Source organism: Capra hircus, chromosome 29 (genome assembly GCF_001704415.2).
Source record: "Capra hircus breed San Clemente chromosome 29, ASM170441v1, whole genome shotgun sequence".
NCBI classification, from domain to species: Eukaryota; Metazoa; Chordata; class Mammalia; order Artiodactyla; family Bovidae; genus Capra; species Capra hircus.
Genome location: NC_030836.1, coordinates 45,748,130 through 45,768,446, shown reverse-complemented (window position 1 = coordinate 45,768,446; position 20,317 = coordinate 45,748,130). Strand labels below are relative to the sequence as shown.

At 62.8% G+C, this 20,317-nt stretch overlaps 1 protein-coding gene across 3 annotated transcripts; it reads left to right on the top strand.

The window, feature by feature from the left end:
• EPS8L2 (EPS8 like 2) lies at positions 45-18,933 on the top strand. 3 transcript variants are annotated; one of them, XM_018042722.1, is made up of 21 exons: positions 45-304; positions 2,591-2,651; positions 2,757-2,812; positions 3,577-3,641; positions 12,224-12,385; positions 12,725-12,874; positions 12,955-13,034; positions 13,114-13,256; positions 13,336-13,406; positions 13,562-13,688; positions 13,834-13,922; positions 14,077-14,151; positions 14,377-14,525; positions 14,630-14,762; positions 14,874-14,986; positions 16,331-16,436; positions 16,983-17,096; positions 17,351-17,420; positions 17,532-17,712; positions 17,809-17,941; positions 18,014-18,933. In XM_018042722.1, exons 2-21 carry the CDS (start codon positions 2,608-2,610, stop codon positions 18,095-18,097), a joined length of 2,145 nt encoding a protein of 714 aa, XP_017898211.1. In that variant the 5' UTR covers positions 45-304; positions 2,591-2,607; the 3' UTR covers positions 18,098-18,933. The 3 variants fall into 3 exon arrangements, with proteins under 3 accessions (XP_017898211.1, XP_017898212.1, XP_017898213.1); XM_018042723.1 differs by having other exon boundaries at positions 210-304; positions 2,529-2,651; XM_018042724.1 differs by lacking the exon at positions 45-304 and having other exon boundaries at positions 2,631-2,651; positions 3,582-3,641.

Here is a 20,317-nt window from a genome sequence, read left to right as displayed (position 1 = left end):
CCGCGAGCCCACCGGCGCCCCGGCTCTCCGGGTGGGGTTTGCGCAGGGAGACGGCGTGTGTGGTGGGGGCCCTGTCCCGGGAGCCTCGGGGGGCGGGGCGTCCGCGTGCCCCCGCCCCTGCCCAGGGCCAGCCCGCGCGAGGTGACTAACCTGCCGCTCAGGTTCCTCCCCGTGCCCCGCCCCGGCCCCTCCGTGCGTCCCTCCCTCCTTCCGAGCCAGGCACCGACAGACGGGCAGGCGGACGCGCGGACGAAGGGACCAGCGGACGGCCGGCCAGCCAGGAGCGGGGCTGCGAGAAGAGCAGGTGAGCGCCCCGACCTCGCTCGGCGCCCGCACCCGCTCGGCGCCGGAGCGGCGGACGGCGGGTCCCCGGGCCTCGGTTTCCCCAGGTGGCGGCACGACGCGGGGCTCCGCCTGGGTCTACAGGCCGGGCTGGGGCGCGCGGGGCATTGGCGAGAGGGGCCGCGCCGGGCCCGCGGGCTTTCCCTGGGCTGGCGGCCAGGAGCGGGGCCTGCGGCCTGGCCTGCCCCGTCTGGTCCTGGGGCGGCGCCGTGAGCTGGGGATGTCTGTAAGCCGGTGCCTTCTGAGTCAGACAGCCCCTCCCAACCTTGGGCTCAGTAGGAGGAAGCCCCTCCTCCAGTGAAGAAGGTGTTGAGGGGGTTCTCCTGCCCCTCGAAGGCCCCGGACCCTGCCCCCCGACCCCGATGTCTGGCAGGCTGGGGGCTCCTTTGGGGCCGGCTTCCTGGCTGTGGGAGCTGGGGAGTGAGCCCCAGTCCAGGGTCAGGCCCTGGGTCAAGTCTGGGGTGTGGGAGGTGGAGGGTGGGGGAGCTGGGGCCCATGTGCCTCCAGTCTGGATTGTGTTGGCCTGGCCTGGCCAGCCCCTGTGTCTCAGGTGTCTGCCATGGCAGGGGAGGTCGGTGGGCAGGGCTCCCGGGCTTCTGAAGTGCCCACTGACCACCTGTGTCCCTGCCCTGATGTAGTCAGCCCCAGCTCTGCTGGGAGGCAGGGCCTGGCGGGCGACTCCTCCGCCTCCGCTAGGGCAGCCTGACCCCGGGACCCCCTACTCCGCTCCAGCTTTGCCCGTGGCAGCAGCGGCTCCCGCCCCGCCCAGCAGTGCCCGCAGCGTCCAGACCTGGGCGCAGCCCAGCTGGAGGGGCTCCCCCGTCCCAGGGCCCCACCTGGCTCCCTGGCCTCAAGCTGACTCCTCCCCAAGGTCACTCTTCTGGGAGCTGGAATTTGAACTTAGAGCTGGTCCCTCCGCCCTCCCTGCCCTGCTCGGGCCTCCTCCCCTCCAGGCCTGACCCGGCACAACATGCGGTCGTCCCTGTGCACCCGGAAAATGGCCACAGTGAAACCGAAGTGCAGCCCGTGGCGCTCAGGGCCAGTGTTGGCCCCACCCCAGCGGCTGAAACCCGTGCTCCCCACTCCTGCCCCATAGGCGGCCCCTCCCCCAGCTGCTCCCCAACCTAGATGCCAGCGCCTGGAGTCACCTTCCTGGCTGGCTCTGAGCCCCCCACCCCACCCCAGGGAGTCAGAGAACAACCCAGGTGTCCGCCCACAGGCCTAGGTTTCACCCAGGGGTGTGTGTGTGTGTGTACTGGACACATGTGCCCAGCACCCTCAGCTCAGCCCTCCAGGAATCCCACTAATCAAACACTCTGGTTCACCTACTGAGGCCAGAAGCATTCCGGACATTCTCCACAGGCAGATGGACAGAGGAATCTGGCCAAGTCCAGACCCTGGGGACGCGGAGGGGTGACCTGAAGCCCCCAGTCCCTCAACCCTCTTGGGAGCTTCTCTGTAGGTAGAACCTGGAAAGTCCAGGCAAAAAGTCCTAGGCAGCCCCTTCGCTGGATGCCAGCACCGCTGGCTTGTGGCCCGACCCTGCAGGCCCCTAACACTAAAGCCGCAGATGGATGGCGTCGCCGGTGCCATCTGCTGGGTGCAGGTGTGGGCCCCGGTGTCCCCACGGAGCACGGAATCCCACAGGGCACGTCATCCTGGCCCAGGGGTGCCAGGCTGTGCTTGGCACCCAGGGGGTGGCTCTGTGTCCCTACGCCCCTGCCTCCCTCCCCAGGCTCTCGCCTCAGCCTCTGCTGCCTTCCTCCCTTGTCTGGCTCTGACTGCCTCAGGGCCTTTAAACTTACTATTCCCTCTGTTTGGAAGGTGCCTGCTTCCCCTGAGGCCCCTGCAGAGCCCCAGGACACATTCCTCAAAACTCTACCCCAGACAGCCTCTGGAGGTGGGGCCCCCCTGTTGGCACGCCCTGGAGGTCCCTGTGGAGGACCGAGGGTCTGCAGAGCGATGGGGGTGCAGTGAGCACCAGCCAGGACGTGGAGCAGGACTGGGCCTGCTGTGTCCAGAAGGCTGGGTCTGCTCCCTGAGGACCACCTACCCAGGCACCCTGGGGAATCTAACCAGGCCCTAGCCTGAGGGGTGGGGAGGAGGAGACCTAGGCCCTGCGTGGGAGCGGCAGGGCCCCGGCCGGGTCTGGCCGAGGGGTTCGCTTGATTCCCCTGTCCACTCAGGTGTGGGCCAGGCACCAAACCCTGGACTCCGGCCACACTGAGGTCTGCCCTCTTCCCGCCAGCCACCGTCGAGGACGCCATGAGCCAATCAGGGTCCATGAGCTGTTGTCCGGGTGCTGCCAAGTGAGCTTCCGCCCCACCCGCCCACCCCTCAACACCCCCACCCGCCCAGCTGTCCCAAGGCGGGGGTGTGGCGTGGCCCCACCCTCACCAGCCCCTCCTCTGCAGCGGCAGCCTGGGCCGGTCTGACGGTGTGCCCAAGATGAGTGCCAAGGACCTGTTTGGTGAGTGAGGTTTGACAACAGGAGGCTGGGGACAGTCAGCGGGGAGAGTCTCCCCACTGCCCTCCCCAGGGCTGTGCCAGGCCCCCACAGGGGAAGGCAGAACAGCCTGGGCCCCCAGAGGAGGCCCCTGGGCCCAAACCAACCAACAGGTGCTCAGGCCCCACCCCCAAACTCTGGCCACAGAACAGCCCTCCCCCAGTGGGTCAGTAAGGGGAGAGGCCTTAGGAATAATTCAGGGAGCATCAATATTGATTCTCTGCGCTCCTCTCTGCCACCCGATCCTCCGGAGGGGGGGTGCCGGGGCTCCTGCTGGGCTGAGTGCCAGGTGTCTACTCCCGGAGGGCGGGGCCCGGCTAGCCCCCTCGCCCAGCTCCAACCTTCCCTCAGTCACACAGGCCCTGGAAAGCAAGGAGCCCCGGGAGGGGCAGCGAGATGGTCTCTGGCAGCCCTTGGAGTCGGGGCAAGGCCTGGACCAGACCCCTCCCCAGGCAGATGGGCCCGGGGCCTACATGGGGAGAGGCTGAGCCTCCTACACCCGCTCCAGGGCAGACCTGGGCAAGCCGTGCCTTCACCTCGCTGAGCTGGGGGTCCCTCCTGTGGATGGAGGGAGCCCTGGGTTCTGCAAGGAGAGGCCGCCCCCCATTCCATGCACCCGCATCCATCCTGGAGGTCGTGAGGGGCCCATGGGCAGCCTGCGCTCTGGCCTCCCCTCGGCCCTGCCTGGGTCCTGCCTGTGGGGCCGAGTGACCGTGTCTCCTGTTCAGAGCAGAGGAAGAAGTACTCCAACTCCAACGTCGTCATGAACGAGACCTCCCAGTACCACGTCCAGGTGAGCCCCCGCCCCCCGAGACCTCCCCATACCACGTCCAGGTGAGCCCCCGCCCCCCGAGACCTCCCAGTACCACGTCCAGGCGAGCCCCCGCCCCCCCGAGACCTCGGCTGTGTCAGGGATGGGGGACGCCCGGGGAGACACAGGCAGGCGAGGATGGACTCTGGGTGCCCCCGCAGCCCTCAGACAGAGGGCCCGGTGGGGAGGAAGCGGTCCTCCTGGCCCCACAGCAGAGGCTGGAGCGGGAGGGTGGAGCCGTCAGACTTGTTTCTGAGCTCCTCCTGGGGGCCTTGACAGCGACTCCCATGGAGCCGGGAAAGATGGACAACCGAACTTTAGACCAGCTAACAGCTCAGGAGACCTTTGCTCCCGGGTCAGTTTTAATTCACACTTAGAACCCAGGAAACATGTTTTTTAAATGACCTTCCTGTTCCTGGCAGCTGGCAAGTTCCTGGTTCCTGGTCACTGTCCCAACCTGCAGGACAAGAGGGCTGGGAAAGGATGAGAAGGGAGGAAGTGGGGGGGCCCAGAGCAGAAAGGTGAGGGTGGGGTCCTGGAGCAGGAAGGTGGGAGGACCCCATAGCAGGAAGGTGGGGGGTCCTGGAGCAGGAAGATGGGGGGACCTGGTGCAGGAAGGTGGGGGTCTTGGAGCAGGAAGGTGGGGGGACCCCATGGCAGGAAGGTGGGGGGTCCTGGTGCAGGAAGGTGGCGGGACCCCATGGCAGGAAGGTGGGGGGACCCCATGGCAGGAAAGTGGAGGGTCCAGGTGCAGAAAGGTGGGGGGACCCTGGAGCAGGAAGGTGGGGGGACCTGGTACAGGAAGGTAAGGGGTCCCGGAGCAGGAAGGTGGGGGGTCCTGGTGCAGGAAGGTGGGGGACCCCATGGCAGGAAGGTGGGGTGGGGACCTGGAGCAGGAAGGTGGGGGTCCTGGTGCAGGAAGGTGGGGGGACCTGGAGCAGGAAGGTGGGGGTCCTGGTGCAGGAAGGTGGGGGACCCCATGGCAGGAAGGTGGGGGGACCTGGAGCAGGAAGGTGGGGGTCCTGGTGCAGGAAGGTGGGGGGACCCCATGGCAGGAAGGTGGGGGGACCTGGAGCAGGAAGGTGGGGTGGGGACCTGGAGCAGGAAGGTGGGGGACCCCATGGCAGGAAGGTGGGGGGACCTGGAGCAGGAAGGTGGGGTGGGGACCTGGAGCAGGAAGGTGGGGGACCCCATGGCAGGAAGGTGGGGGGACCTGGAGCAGGAAGGTGGGGGTCCTGGAGCAGGAAGGTGGGGGGACCTGGAGCAGGAAGGTGGGGGTCCTGGAGCAGGAAGGTGGGGGTCCTGGTGCAGGAAGGTGGGGGACCCCATGGCAGGAAGGTGGGGGGACCTGGAGCAGGAAGGTGGGGTGGGGACCTGGAGCAGGAAGGTGGGTGACCCCATGGCAGGAAGGTGGGGGGACCTGGTGCAGGAAGGTGGGGGGACCTGGACCAGGAAGGTGGGGGGACCTGGACCAGGAAGGTGGGGTGGGGACCTGGAGCAGGAAGTTGGGGGTCCTGGTGCAGGAAGGTGGGGGGACCTGGACCAGGAAGGTGGGGTGGGGACCTGGAGCAGGAAGGTGGGGGACCCCATGGCAGGAAGGTGGGGGGACCTGGTGCAGGAAAGTGGGGGGACCTGGACCAGGAAGGTGGGGTGGGGACCTGGAGCAGGAAGGTGGGGGTCCTGGAGCAGGAAGGTGGGGGACCCCATGGCAGGAAGGTGGGGGGACCTGGTGCAGGAAAGTGGGGGGACCTGGACCAGGAAGGTGGGGTGGGGACCTGGACCAGGAAGGTGGGGTGGGGACCTGGAGCAGAAAGGTAAATATTTTCCTCCCCATAGAACCCGCCATGCCCCGGCAGCCACGGGAGTCACTGCTTTCTGAGCCTCAGCCTTCTTGTCTAAAGAGCGGGTCCCCTGAGCCAAGGGGGTCCTGGGGCTTTTGCCCAGGGTTGTGCTGTGATCAGCCCCTCATGCCAGCCTGCACAGGAGGCCTCTGTTCAGCCAGCTTGTGCCTGCTACTGGCTCAGCACCCAGGGCAGCCCTCCACAGAGGAACTTTGCCCTCCTGGTGAGGAGCCACCTGGTCACTGGGGCCTCCCAGCACTTCTCCTAGATTTTAGTCCAAACTAGCCTGTGAAGGACCCTGGCTCGGGGCACCTCTCCTGCCCACCCAGCAGCCAGCAGGGCTGAGGAAGTGGGCGATCTGTGGCCCCGCCTGCATTCCCTGATGGCTCAGAAGTGAAAGTGTCTGCCTGGGGGAGATGCAGGTCTGTGGATTCCATCCCTGGGTCGGGAAGGCCCCCTGAAGAAGGAAATGTCAACCCGCTCTAGTATTCTTGCTTGGAAAATCCCACGGACAGAGGAGCCTAGGGGGCCATAGTCCATGGGGTTGCAGAGTCGGTCTTGACTTAGTGACTAAACCACCACCCAGACGAGGAAACTGAAGCCGAGAGAGAGAGAGAGAGAGAGAGAGAGAGAGAGGGAGAGAGAGAGAGGTGGCGACAAGATCAGACCGACCGTGGTAATGGGAGGGGGTGCCTGAGGCTTGTGGATTTGTTTCTTCATTCCAAACTAATACACCATGTGGAGAAGGCAATGGCAACCCACTCCAGTGTCCTTGCCTGGAGAATCCCAGGGACAGGGGAGCCTGGTGGGCTGCCATCTATGGGGTCGCACAGAGCCGGACACGACTGAAGTGCCTTAGCAGCAGCAGCAGGGATGCACTGTGGCGTGGACCTCGGGGGCCGGAGTGTGAGGCTCTGCAGCAGCGCGTCCAGGACACCGGGCGGCCGTCCTTCGTGGTCATCGCTTGACCCGAGGCTCTGAAAATGTCTTGCATTTTCTTCTAGACACTTTGTAGTTTGTGTGTGTGCTAAGTTGCTTCAGTGATGTCCAACTCTTTGTGACCCCACGGACTGAGATCTTCCCGATTCAGGGATCAAACCCACGCCTCTCGCGTCTCCTGCATTGGCAGGCGGACTCTTCACCACCAGCGCCACGTGGAAAGTCCCACTTTGTGGTCTAGGCTGTTACGTTTAGGTCTGTGTTGCTGTCCAGTCTCCAGGTCCGGTCTGACTCTTCGAGACCCCAGGGACTGGAGCACACCAGGCTTCCCTGTCCCTCTCCATCTCCCGGAGTTTACCCAAGTTCATACCCATTGCATTGGTGATGCCATCCAACCATCTCATCCCCTGTCGTCCCCTTCTCCTCCTGCCCACAATCTTTCCCAGCATCAGGGTCTTTTCCACTGAGTCAGTTCTTCACATCAGGTGGCCAAAGGATCGGAGCTTCAGCTTCAGTGTCAGTCCTTCCAATGAGTATTCAGGGTTGATTTCCTTTAAGATTGACTGGTTTGCTCTCCAGGGGACTCTGAAGTCTTCTCCAGCACCACAGTTTGAAAGCATCAATTCTTAGGCGCTCGGCCTTCTTTATGGCCCTGCTCTCACATCTGTACTTGACTACTAGGAAGACCACAGCCTCGACCACACAGACGTCGGCAAAATGACGCCTTTGTTTCTAACACACTGTCTAGGTTTGTCGTAGCTTTCTCGCCAAGGAGCAAGCATCTTCTAACTTCATGACTGCAGTCACCATCTGCAGTGACTTCAGAGCCCACGAAGAGGGATTCTGTCACCGCGTCCACCTTTTAGAGCTATAATCCACTTTACATTCATTTTTTGGTTTGAGACCCAAGGCTAACCTTCCCTGTAGGGAAGTGCAGTCACAGCAAAGCTGTTTTTCCTCCCTCATAATCACTTTGGTGCCTTTGTCAAAGAGTGACTGTTGGGTCTGGATGGGTCTGTTCCTGGATTCTCTGTGCTTCATACAATTCTACCTCTTTCTGGCTTATTAACCGTCTTGAAATCAGGCAATTTTGTTCTTTTTCTTTAAGGGTTTCTTGACTATTCTAAGTTCTTCGGGCTTGCATTGACATTTTAGAATCAAATTGTCTATTTTTACCCCTCCCCCCAGAAGCCTGCTGGAATCTTGATTTGCACTGAGTCGAGTCTGAGGATCAGTTTAGGGAGACTTCGCTCTGCGTCTTTCCGACCCATGAACAGGGCACCTCTTCACTTACTAGGTCTTCTCTAATCTCTCTCAGGCCTTTTTTGTGATTTTTTTTTACTGCAGAGGTCTCACAGCTCTTTGTTAAAATATTCCTTGGGTGTTTGATTTTTATATGCTGTTATAAATTATATCATTTTTTAAATTTAATTTTCCAGTTGTCTTGTAGCATTTGTTTTGTACAACTGAATTTTGTAAAGTGATTGAGTATCCTAAGCCTTCGCTGAATTCATTCATTCGTTTCAGGAATTGCTTGTAGATTCCTTGGATCTTTTATGAGTCGTTCTGTCTGAAAATACAGTACTTAATTTCTTAATTTTCACCACTTCGTCTTTCTTACATTATTGCTCTTGCTAGAACCATCAGGATAGTGCTCAATAATAATGATGGTGGGCATCCTTGCCTATGTCCCGTCTAGAAGGAAGTGTTCAAAACTCCCTGTTTCATCAGCTGCCTGCCTCTGTAGACACCCTTTACGAGAACGGGAAAGTGCCTTTCCGTTCTTTCGTTTGCTGAGAGTTTTTATCATGAAAGTTGTTGAATTGCATCAAGTGCTTCCTCAGTTGGGGTGTCCCTACTATCCTGCTAACGTACGAGTCTTGCTGGGTTTTGGGGTTTTTGGCTGCATTGGGTCTGCTGTGCTGCACACGGGCTTCCTCTCGTTGCGGGGCACGGGCTAAGGCACTCGGGTTCAGCAGTGGGGGCACATGGGCTTCCTTGCCCCTCGGTATGTGGGATCTTCCTGGAACAGGGATGGAACCTGTGTCCCCTGCTTTGGCACGCAGGTTCTTAACTACCAGACCACCAGGAAAGTCCTGAATCACTGGTTTTTTAAAATGTTGCACCAGCCTCGCATTTCTAGGATAAATTTCACTTACTAATGGTTTATTATCCTTCTTATGTGTTGGCAAGACTAATTTGCTAATATTTTGTTGAGGATTTTTTGCACTAATATTTATTAGAGCATCGGTCTGCAGCTTTCTCTTCTTGCAAAGCCCTTGGTAGGTCTTGGTATCAGAATTTTGTCGGCCCTATAGGATGAGCCGAGTGGTGTTGCTGCTCCTCTCGTCTTCAGAAACAGTTAATGGAAGGTTGGGACTCCTTCAGGTATCTGCTGGGATTCACCTGTGAGGCCCTGAATATAGGGCTTCCGTTCTGGCACGGTTTCTTTTATTATGAGTTCACTTTTATGCCTGTACGATCTCTGGTTATGCCCCCTCCTTCCTTCGGGTCATTGATCATTTGTGTTTTCTCTATTTTTTTCTTGATCAGTCTCGCTAAGGGTTTATCAATTTCATCAACCCTTTCAGAACCACCTTGGGCTTTGTGGATTTTTCTCTCTGTTTGTTTTACTAGTTTGTTGGTTTCTGCTCTTAATTTCCTTCTTCCCACTTGCTCTGGTCTCCTTTTTCAACATTTATTTCCGCGGCTGTGATTCCCGCCTTCCCACTTGCTCTGGTCTCTTTTATTTCTGCGGCTGTGAGAGGCCTTCGCTACAGCACATGGGGTCTTCCGTCATCACTGAATCTGGTTCCCTGACCAGGGACTGAACACCCGCCCCTGCAGAGTCTGAGCCAGGGCAGTCCCACGAGGGTCCACGTGGTTGCCGTTTTCTAGTTTCCTAAGAAGAATGCGCAGACCACTGAAACTGCCCTTCTTTTCTGATGTCCACTTCCAGCCATAATGCTTCCCGAGGGACTCCTTCAGCGGTCTCCTGCAAGTTTTGATGTGCTTGTTTTGACTATTCAGCTCAGAACATTTCCTTTTCCAATTTTACTTTATTAGAGTATAGCTGATTCACAATGTTGTCTTAGTTTCAGATGTACAGCAGAGTGTTTCAGCTATACAGATAATCCTCCCTTTTCAGATTCTTTACCCATGTGGGTTACTACAGAACACTGCAGACAGTTCCCTGTGCCACACAGTAGGCCCTTGTTGGTTACTTATTTTATATACGGCAGTGTGTTAATCCCAGGCTCCTAATTTATCTCTCCCCCCACTTTCCCTCTGGTAACCATAGCTTGTTTCTGAAATCTGTGAGTCTGTTTCTGTTTTGTAAGTTCGTCCGTATCGTATTTGAAAATTAGATTCCACATACGAGTGACGTGTGTCAGTCACCCACTCACGTCCGACTCTTCGAGACCCCACGAACTGTAGCCCACCAGGCTCCTCAGTCCGTGGGATTCTCCAGGCAAGAATACTGGAGTGGGTCGCCATTCCCTTCCCCAGAGGATCTTCCCGACCCAGGGATTGAACCCTGGTCTCCTTCGCAGGCAGATTCTTTACCACTTGAGCTACAGGGAAGCCCTGTATGAGTGACACCATATGATATTTGTCTGACTTACTTCACTGACTGTGATAATCTCTAAACCTCTCCACCTTGATGCAACTTGGAGTATTTTCCACTTTTCCTTGTGACTTCTTCGACCCGGGGGCTCTTTAGATCTTTCTGCTTTTCAAGCATTTAGCAGTGTGAGCATTTATAGGTAGGAACTCGCTCTGGCGCTGCTGTTGCTGCTCCCCGTAAGTTTGGGATCATTTTGTGTCTGTTCTCCTTTGTTACTAGGTATTTCATTTTCCTGGTGATTTACTTTCACTCACTCGTCATTTGGAAGTGTGTGTTTCTACAGGTGTAGACCCAGAGTAATTTAGAAAGATGTTGCTCAATCTCCAGTTAGTAGGTTTTGCAGTAAGGAGTCTGGTATTGATTGCTAAATTAACTCTACTGTGTCAGAGGACACAGGCTGTGTCTTCAGGGGATTGGAGCGACGGGCGGTAGGCTTGGCATGCTTTGCAGACAGACTGGCTGCCTGACAGTCACTGCGTGTTTCTGCTCCCTCTCCAACCTGCCCGTGGACCTGTAGCCCAGCCTCTGAGTTGTTCGGGGAGTGGCCTCGTCCCTGCACATGTGCAGGTTGCCTGGGTGGAAACATAAGAGGGAAGCCCCTGGCCCGGCCCGGTGTCACCAACTCCTCCCGGAGCGGCCAGGCGAGGCCCCCTTTCTCCACATCTTAACCGGCCAGCGTTACCCACCAGAGCAACAGAAGGCGGGAAACTCATTCTTAGAGGAGTATTCTCATGAGGCTTCAATCTGCAATTCTGGTATCGAACGAGTCTGCACAGAATTGTTTTCTTTCAGTTTTTGGCTGCACCGTGTGGCTGGTGGGATCTAAGTCCCCAGACCGGCAGTCAGAGCTCAGAGTCCTGGCCAGTGGCCTGCCAGGGAGGTCCCTGGTGTATAATTTTCTATGCTGAAAGGTTACTCCGTGTCTGTTTTCCTATAGACTCTCTGTTCATACCTTTTGTCGATTTTTCAATTGGGCTGTTAATCTTTTATACTTATTTACTTATTCTTTCATTATTTATTCATTTACTGTTGGTGTCCTTAATTATTAAACAAAATAGAGCGCTTAACAAAGTAAGAACTATCATTGTAATACAGATCAGTCTTTTTCTACTTTAAGAAAATTAGTCTGCATCAAGTCTATTATAGCTATTATTTTGTGTTTTCTCACTTTTTTAAAACTTTGTATGTGGTATTTTTTTTCACAAGCAGAACTTTTTTTAGGTCAGATTTATGGGTTTTGTCTTTTTGTTTCCTTTTTTATTTCTTGTGGCCGTGCTGCCTGGCATATGGGATCCTAGCTCCCCAACCAAGGATTGAACCCGCGGCCCCTGCAGCGGCAGCACAGCCTTAGCCACAGGACCCCCAGGGAAGTCCTGATCTTCCAAGTATCTGGGTTTTCTTCCTGGCTTAGCAAAGTCCCCCAGGGGAGAAGCCTTCCTGAGGTCATGCAAAGTCCCCCTTCGTGCATCCACGTTCTGTGGCTAAGCCTTGCCTACTTAAGAGTTTATGTCAGTATTTACCCAGCTGTCTCAACAAAGGTCAGCGCAGACACTCGGGGGCTCCTGGGAGGACAAGGCGCCCGAGCCAGGCTTCCAGAGAGAGGAGGGGGTGGGCAGGGCTAGCCGGCTGGGGGCCCCTGTGGGCTGCTCACTCCCTCCCTACACATTCACTGGGGGCCTGCCGTGGGCCCAGCCCTGTCACAGGGGAGACAGCAGGCAGACGGCAGAGAAGCGCGTGGTACCCCACATCGGATGACGATAAACAAAAGGGCAGGTCAGGGACGTGGTGACAGGGAGACTGTGGCTGGGCAGTCAGGGAGGAAAGCGCCCCAGGAGCGTCTGGAAGGAAGAGGGAGTTGGGAGCAGCCGGGTGGGCAGAGACAGCAGGGGCGGAGGCCCCGCCCGGCTGCAGGGGACCAGGGGCGCTGCGTCCCCCAGCCGCGGGCGGACGAGGCTGGGCAGGGGGATGGGGTGTGTGCAGGGCTGCTAAGGGTTCACCGGGGCCTGTCTGTGGCCCCGAGAGACAGCCCCAAGGTGGGGCTTTGTCTCCTCAGAGCCCCAGGGCAGGGCTGTTCCCCTCAGACCCCCAGGCACAGCCCCTTGGCCCTTGACACCAGGAGGGCTGCGCCCAGGGTGACACCCTGCCCACCCACCCAGCACCTGGCTACGTTCATCATGGACAAGAGCGAGGCCATCACGTCGGTAGAAGACGCCATCCGGAAGCTGGTGCAGCTGAGCTCCAAGGAGAAAATCTGGACACAGGAGATGCTGCTGCAGGTCGACGGCCAGTCGCTGCGGCTGCTGGATATGGAGTCGCAGGTGCCTCGGCGGGAGGAGGGCGGGCGGAGGCAGCGACCCAGGCGTGCTGGGCCTGTCTACGGGACCTGAAGGCGGAGGGCAGAGGGCAGGAGGACCCGGCGGGGCTGGAGTCAGGGGATCCACGCCCCACAGGCCCACGCCCCCCTCGCCAGAGCCCTCCAGGGCTGGACCGAGTCGGGCCCGCGGTGTGGACCTTGCCATGCCGGCCGCGTCTGTGCGCCGGCCCCTTCTGGGCCGTGTCTGGCCTGAAGGCCACAGGCCAGGCCAGTCAGCCCGTGTCCGTGGCGCCCCCTCCCTGAGCCCACCCCCGGGAGCCGCTCCCAGCCTCCTGTCCCCCAGGAGGAGCTGGAGAACTTCCCTCTGCCCAGCGTGCGGCACAGCCAGACGGTGCTCAACCAGCTGCGCTACCCGTCCGTGCTGCTGCTCGTGTGCCAGGACTCGGACCAGAGCAAGCCCGACGTCCACTTCTTCCACTGCGACGAGGTGGAGGTGAGGCGGGCGGCCGTGGGCTCGGGGGGCGCGCGTCCCTCCTGAGAGCCGGCCTGACGCCCGCCGCCCCCACCCCGCAGGCGGAGCTCGTGCACGAGGACATCGAGAGCGCGCTGGCGGACTGCCGCCTGGGGAAGAAGATGCGGCCGCAGACCCTCAAGTAGGGGGCTCGGAGGGGCCGGGGCGGCGGGCCTGGGCCGGGGGCTGCACCGCGCTGAGCCGCCCCTCGTCCGCCTCAGGGGCCACCTGGAGAAGATCCGGCAGCGGCTGTCGATCCTGCCCGCGGCCCCGGGCCCGGCCCCCATCCCCTTCCAGCGCTTCGGCGCGGACTCCCCTTCCACCAAGAACCGAGTGGGCCTGCCGACGCCGCTGGGAGAGCTAGGTGGGCCCCGCGGGGCGCGGCGGGGGGCGGCAGCAGAGGCGGGCGGCGGGCCGGTCAGCCGCAACTGTGCTCCGTGCAGGCCTCCGCCGCCGCGAGTCGCTGGAGGAGGAGCCGCGGGCCGCGCTGGCGCAGAGGATCGGGAAGGAGACGGTGGGCCTCGCGCGGGGCGCCCCAGGCACTCCCGGCCCCTCGACCAGCCCTCCACCCAGCCCTCCCCCGCCCAGGGGCCGGGGGGCAGCAAGTGGGGGCGTCCCGGCGGCGGGTCGGGCCGCCTGAGGCTGACCCCTGCCCTACTCTGACCCCAGCAAATCCTCAACTGCGCCCTGGACGACATTGAGTGGTTCGTGGCGCGGCTGCAGAAGGCGGCGGAGGCCTTCAAGCAGCTGAATCAGCGCAAGAAGGGAAAGAAGAAGGGGAAGAAGGGGCCGGCAGGTGCGGGGCGGGGGCGGGGCGGGGGGCAGAGTGACCCCTGAGCAGGGAAGGTGCGGCCGAGCTGGTGGGCAGCCTCAGGCTGAGGCCAGACCCGCCGGGCACGGCGGCAGCGGGCCAGCCAGGCTAACGTCCGGCCCCCATCCAGAGGGCGTCCTCACGCTACGGGCGCGGCCCCCCTCGGAGGCTGAGTTTGTGGACTGTTTCCAGAAGACTAAGCTGGCCTTCAACCTGCTGGTGAGGGCAAGGACCGCCCCGTCCCGCTGAGCTGACGTGGGGATGGGGTCCCGCTTGTCCGCGGTGCCACCTGCCCCCCCACCCGTGTGCCCGCTCCCTTCCCCACCGTGTGCCCGCTCCCCTCCCCCACCGTGTGCCCGCTCCCCTCCCCCAGGCCAAGCTGCGGAAGCACATCGAGAATCCCAGTGCGGCTGAGCTGGTGCACTTCCTCTTCGGACCTCTGGACCTGGTGCCTGGGGCTGGGGGAAGCGGGAACCTGGGGGCTTGTCGGTGACTGGGAGAAGCAGGTGCCCACGTTGGGCAGTTGGCTGGGGCCGGCATCCACGGTCAGAGCTGCGGACACAGTGGGCCAGCCTGTGGTGCCGCCCGGGGTAGAGGGGTTGGGAGATGGGGGGAGGGATGGGGGAGGGGAAAGCGGCCAGCAGCCCCCTCTGACCCCGGCTGTGCCCCCCAGATCGTCAGCACTTGTGGTGGCCCAAACATCGCTCGCTCTGTGTCCAGGCCCCTGCTGTCCCGCGACGCTGTGGGGTTCCTGCGTGGCCACCTGGTCCCCAAGGAGATGGCCCTGTGGGAATCCCTGGGGGAGACCTGGACACGCCCCCGGTAGGGCAGCACCAGGATGGGGTCCTGCGGTGGGTGGGCCGGGGGTCCTGAGTGGGGTTGGCTCTGCCAGCGGGCGCAGCTCACCCCAGGCCCTTCCACCCCAGCTCCGAGTGGCCGCGGGAGCCGCAGGCACCCCCCTACGTGCCCAGGTTCCACAGTGGCTGGGAGCCACCCCTGGACGTGCTGCAGGAGGCCCCCTGGGAGGTGGAGGGGCTGGCAGCTCCCGACGACCACGAGGTCAGAGCTCCTGCAGCCCTGCTGACCCCACTTCCGCCCCCCACCCTCACTGCCCGCCCTCCTGGCCCAGCCCCTGCCGCACACCAAACCTAGGCGCCTGCTTCCCCACAGCCGGCTCCAGTGAGCCGACCGTCCTTTAGAAACTCCCCGAAGCACGGCCTGGTCCTGGAGCCCACGCCCCCAGGAGACGTCCTCCCCCAGGCCAGCTCCCAGCACACTCCCAGGTGAGCTCCTCTCAGGGTGAGGCGGGGCGCCGCTCACCCCTCCAGTCACGGATGCTCTGCTGTGGGCGGCACCACCGGCTCAGTGGACTTGAGTCTGAGCAGACCGGGGGAAACAGTGGAGGGCAGGGAAGCCCGGCGTGCTGCAGTTCATAGCGGATGGACGCCTGCGGCGGGTTCGCTGCCGCCAGATGGCGGCCAGAGGCTGGTCCCCGACCGCCAGCGCTTTCCACACGGGAGCAGCGCCCCCTTTCAACTGTGTTGTGTGCGACTGAGAGAACCCTGAAAGCACCCATGAATCCACCGCCTAATATGACATCTTTTTTCGGTCTCCACATTTATGCTTTAGAAACATGTAGATATGTACTAAACCCCTGGACTTAAGTGGTCTCACCGATGCCAGTCACCCGGTCGGGGCTGATTTAGACCCAGCTTCAGGGCCCAAGGAGAAGGCTTAGGGTCCCCGTGGGGGAGCCTCCCTCCCCCCGCCACACGCATTTCCGTGGACCACATCCCCCAGCCCCAGGGCCTCGGGGAGTCCCCGTCCTTCCTCCCCTCCCCTCCTCTCCTCTGTTCTTGGTCCTGGTCTGGACTTGTGTGGGGAGCACCTTACCTCCCGGACCCCAGGATTCAGTCTCAGGAAGGGAGGAGCTGGAATCCATGTTTTAGACAAGTGTGCCCCTCCTTCCGCCCCACATCAGCAGCCTGATGCCCCTGGTGCCTGGCCTAGGGTCACCTTTAAGAAACGTTTTCATCCTTTGATCTCCAGCCTCCAGCTGCTCCACCCGAGCCCATCCTGACACACCCCCAGCCAGGGCCCCAGGAGCCACCCCAGCCCCACCCGCCACGTCCCGGGGTCCTGAGCCCACACCTGTGTGAGCGGTGCCCTTGTGCCCTAGCAGCAGGCTGGCCAGGAGGGATGGCCCCGCACGGGTGGCAGGCACAGGCCTGCTCCTTCCAGGGGCTGGGACACCCCGTGCGGTGCGTGTCCACACGCTGTCTGCAGCACCAGAGGGGCTGTGGCTCTGAAAGCGTCTGCCCGGCCCCTGATGATCAGCTGACGCTGGGTCCCCTGGGGGCTGGACCTGGAGACCCCTGAGGGGGCCTGGGCTGGGGCGGGCCTTGCTGTGCCCACAGGCCCCCGCGTGCCACCCGCCTCTGCGGCCCCCCCACGCAGGGGGCCCCAGACGCAACGGGGCTGTCACAGTTTCCATCCCAGCTGACAGCCGCAGCCTCTGCGCCGCAGACGGGAGGCAGCCACGCACCTGGGAAGCTGTGCCCGGCCCGGTGCCAGGCCGAGGAGAGACCCCAGCCCAGCGCGGGGCCTCAGTCCTTCCTGTCCCACAGAGGCTACGAGCCCGCGCCAGCCATGGCCAAGTACGTCAAGGTCCTCTATGACTTCACGGCCCGCAACGCCAACGAGCTGTCAGTGCTCAGGGACGAGGTCCTGGAGGTGAGTGGGGGCTGGGGGGGTTCCCAGAAAAGGCGTCTGCCTGACCCCGGGGCTCCACTCTGGGTCCTCAGCCTGGCACCCCCAGCACAGCCTGGCTAATCCCCCTTGGGGATCTCAGAGGGGTGTCAAGGGCCCCTGAGCTGGGCAGGACTCTCCCTGTGGGGGGCGAAGAACCCCCCAACCCAGCAGGGCCTTGTCATTCACTTCCATCCGGGAGCCCCCTCAAGGCACTTCCCATGTTTTGTGCCAGTCCTGAATCCAGGCCACCCACTAAAAAGTGGAGCGGCTTGGGGGCGGGGGTGATCTATATCCGCAGTCAGGCTAGAGGCTCAGGACACCCCATGGGGAGTGGGAAGAGGGTGGGAGGCCAGGGGGCCAGTGGTGCTGGCCAGGATGTGACCATCATCACGGGACTGGGCGTGGGCCGGCTCAGAGGGGACTGCAGAACCCTCTCTGGCCCGTTGGTAAAGAGGGGCTCCCCCTGGTGGTCCCCGGTGCTTGCGGGGTGGGGGGGGGCCGGGTGATGGCGGGATGCCGGGCCTGCAGGTGCTGGAGGACGGCCACCAGTGGTGGAAGCTTCGGAATCGCAGCGGCCAGGCAGGCTACGTGCCTGGCAACATCCTGGCAGAGACCCGGCTGGAGGACGCCCCCCAGGAACAGGTGAGGGGAGGTCTGCCTTGTCCCACTATGGGTCGGCGGGGGCGGGGCGAGGTCGCGAAAGACCCAGCCCGGACCCCTCCCTGTGGGGACTGATGAAAGCTCGCGGGTCTGGGCCAAGGCTGGGGAGGTGTGGGCCCCCGAGCAGGTCCTGGGGGTGGGGGTAGGAACGGGGAGCGGAGGGAGAGGCCTGGGGAGGGACGCCGAGCTGACCTACCGGCGCCGCCACCCCGTGCTCTGCCCCCCTCCTCCTGCAGGGAGTGAAATACTGGGGTCCTGCCAGCCCAACCCACAAGCTGCCCCCCAGCTTCGCAGGAAACAAAGACGGTGAGGGATGGGGACCCTGGACCCCAGCGCCCCGCAGCCCGTCCGGGGAGGGGCGGGCGAGGGGAGCCGTCGGTCGCGGCGGCGCGGGTCTGAGCCGCCCGGCGCCCGCAGAGCTAATGCAGCACATGGACGAGGTCAACGACGAGCTGGCGAAGAAGATCAGCAACATCCGGGCGCAGCCGGCGCGGCCCTTCCGGGTGGAGCGCAGCCAGCCGGCGGCCCCGCCGCTCACCCACGCGTCCGGGCCCCGCGAGGTCCGCGCCTGGCTGGAAGCCAAGGCCTTCAGCGCGCGGTGAGCAGGCGCGCGGTGAGCTGGGCGGGCCGGGCGCGGGGGCCGCGCCGGGCAGCCCGGGCCTCGGCCGCGCTCACGCTGGCGCTCGCTCCGCAGGGTCGTGGAGCACCTGGGCGTCCTGACCGGCGCGCAGCTCTTCTCTCTCAACAAGGACGAGCTGCGGGAGGTGTGCGGGGAGGAGGGCGCCCGCGTGTACAGCCAGCTCACCGTGCAGAAGGCCTTCCTGGAGGTGAGCCCGCCCGCCCCGCGGCGCCGGGACGGCGGCCGGCGGGACCCTGGCCGACGCCCCTCTCTCCCCCAGAAGCAGCAGGGCGGGTCGGAGCTGGAGGAGCTCATGAGCAGGTTCCATTCCAAGACCCAGAGGCGCGCGGAGGAGGACAGTTAGGCCTGCAGCTGGGGATGTGCCCCGCGGCTGGAGTGTTATTTTTGTTCGCGGACGTGTTTCGGACCCTGGACTCAGATGGGCAGTCGCGCTGGCTGGGGTCCCTGGGGTGTGACCTCGGGCCCGGCGCTGCCCCCGCGCCCGCCCCCCAGGCCGCCCCCACACTCTCCTCAGCCAAACTTGCCGCCAGGCGGTGCCAGCCCCTCCTCCGCCTGCCCCGTGTTGCCGGAGCGCCGCCTGTACCCCCGCTCCCGAGGCCGCAGGAACCCCCAGAACCGTCAGGGACCTTTCCTCAGGCCTCGCCCCTGCACCGCCCCCCCAAAGGCCGGCTGCGGGGCGGAGGGCAGCAGACCTCAGCCACCCCGCTGCCCTTGGCTCTGAGCTGGCCAGGCTGGTGCCCCTTGCGGGCCAAGGCCGCCTCAGCACCCACCCAGTGCGCTGCTCTCCTGGGGGGCCTGGGGGGCTCCCCCCAGAAGTGGGGCGCCTGTGGCACTCCTTCACCACCTGGAGGATTGAGGACGGACTGAACCCCATTCACCCGAGGACTGGCCCTGGGCACCCCTCAACCCCCCACGCCTGTCCCCAGCGCCCCCCCCACGCCTGTCCCCAGCGCCCCCCCCCCCCACGCCTGTCCCCAGCGCCCCGGCCCCGCACGCCTGTTCCCAGCCCTCCGCGGAGCTCAGGCGCTCTGAGCTTCCTCTGACCAGGTCTTAGGGCTGCTGCCCTGGCCTGCTGTGCGGCGGGAGGTGAGTCTCGGAGCCCTGGACTGCGGTCACACCCTGAGGAGGAGAGGTGACCAAGTCTCAGGATCCACGCCATTAAACCCCTTCAGTCTCCCAGCAGCCCCGTGTCTGTGTCCTGGAGGTGCGCTGGGGTCGCTGTTGGTTCTGGAGCCCCCGCTGGGATTGCACGTTTGGAAGAATTGCTGGGCAGAGGCAGGCAGTGGCCAGGCGGGGCTGGGGACGTTCCCGTGAGGCTTCTCACCCCTCCACCCCCGAGCGAGAGGGCCCAGAGGACACCCCTGAGATTTGTGGCTGTGTGCCCACTGCAGAGCTGTGGCTCTCCCAGCCTCGAGGTCCTGTCCGGAAGGCCGGATGGGAGGGGTGGGAGCAGGTCTGTCAAACCTCCAGCAGGGAGGGGGCATGAGTCATGAGGTCAAGATCGAAACTAGACTCGCAGGGTGAGCCCCAAGCCACGGGAGGGGCCCCAGAGAGGACGTGGGGCCTGCGGGGCGGGGCAGGCAGCCGGTGCAGGGGCTGGGGACCCTGCAGGCAGGGGTCAGGGGCACGCAGGCGCCTGGGCGGCTGGCCAGACCACAGCAGGCCCACCCTCGGCGCCGGCCTGTGGCTCCCTCTGCTGGCTGCTCTGCGCATTGCGAGCCGGCAGACCAGGAGGGAGCATGCAGCGCCTGCCACCTGACCCTGCACCCCTAAAGCCGGGGAGGACCCCCGGGGTTCCAGGGTCTCTGCCTGGTGGGCGACCACAGGTCGCTTGGACACAGAGGCTGGTTGTGCTTTTCAGGGTGGGAGATGGCGGGAGTAGGGGGCTGTCCCCTGCTGGGCTGGGCCTCAGAAGCCCTGTGAAGCTCGGTCAAGGGCAGCTGGGGGTGTCTGGGGCCTTCTGGGCAACACCAAGACTTGACTACCACGGAGCCCTCTTCCTGGGAAAGGAAGGTGCTCACTCCAGCTCCAGGCCTTGAGAGGAGGGTCTTTGCTCCCATACCTAGGCAGGATCTCACAAACAAGGAGCTCGAGAGGAAAAGGGGAGAATTGGACATCCACCCTCCCATCAGAAAGCACAGCCCCTCTGGGCCAGGACTGCCAGCCCCCCTGCTTGGCTGGGACCCTCCCCAAGCAGGCCTGAGCACCTCAGCCCCCCCGCTCCCGGGGTGGCCTCTGCTGGCCCACGGGTGCCCACATTAGACCTGAAGGTTAGAGGGACAGCTCCCAGCGCACCCTCTGTCCCCACCCAGCCAGGCGCTGTCATCAGCTGGATGGTCTGGACTTTGGGGACCCTGCCTCTGGGCTGGGTCATTTGTCTCTTGGAAGCCCCCAAACCTATACCTGCCTCCTTGCCCAGCCTCCCTCCTCCCCCCACAGGCCGCCTCCCACCACGGCCCCCTCTGGCCCATCCTGCCTCTTGGGCAGCCTGAGGGGAGCCCACTCCCCCAGCTCCCAGGCCCCCTTCCTGACCAGGAGCTGCTGGTTCTGATGGGCCCCGTGG

Bases quoted from the DNA above. Each gene is read 5' to 3' on its own strand.
- EPS8L2 (XM_018042722.1), top strand. From the start codon at position 2,608: ATGAGCCAATCAGGGTCCATGAGCTGTTGTCCGGGTGCTGCCAA. The intron at 2,652-2,756 runs GTGAGCTTCCGC...CCTCCTCTGCAG, and splicing joins TGTTGTCCGGGTGCTGCCAA to CGGCAGCCTGGGCCGGTCTG. The intron at 17,097-17,350 runs GTGAGGGGAGGT...CTCCTCCTGCAG, and splicing joins AGGACGCCCCCCAGGAACAG to GGAGTGAAATACTGGGGTCC.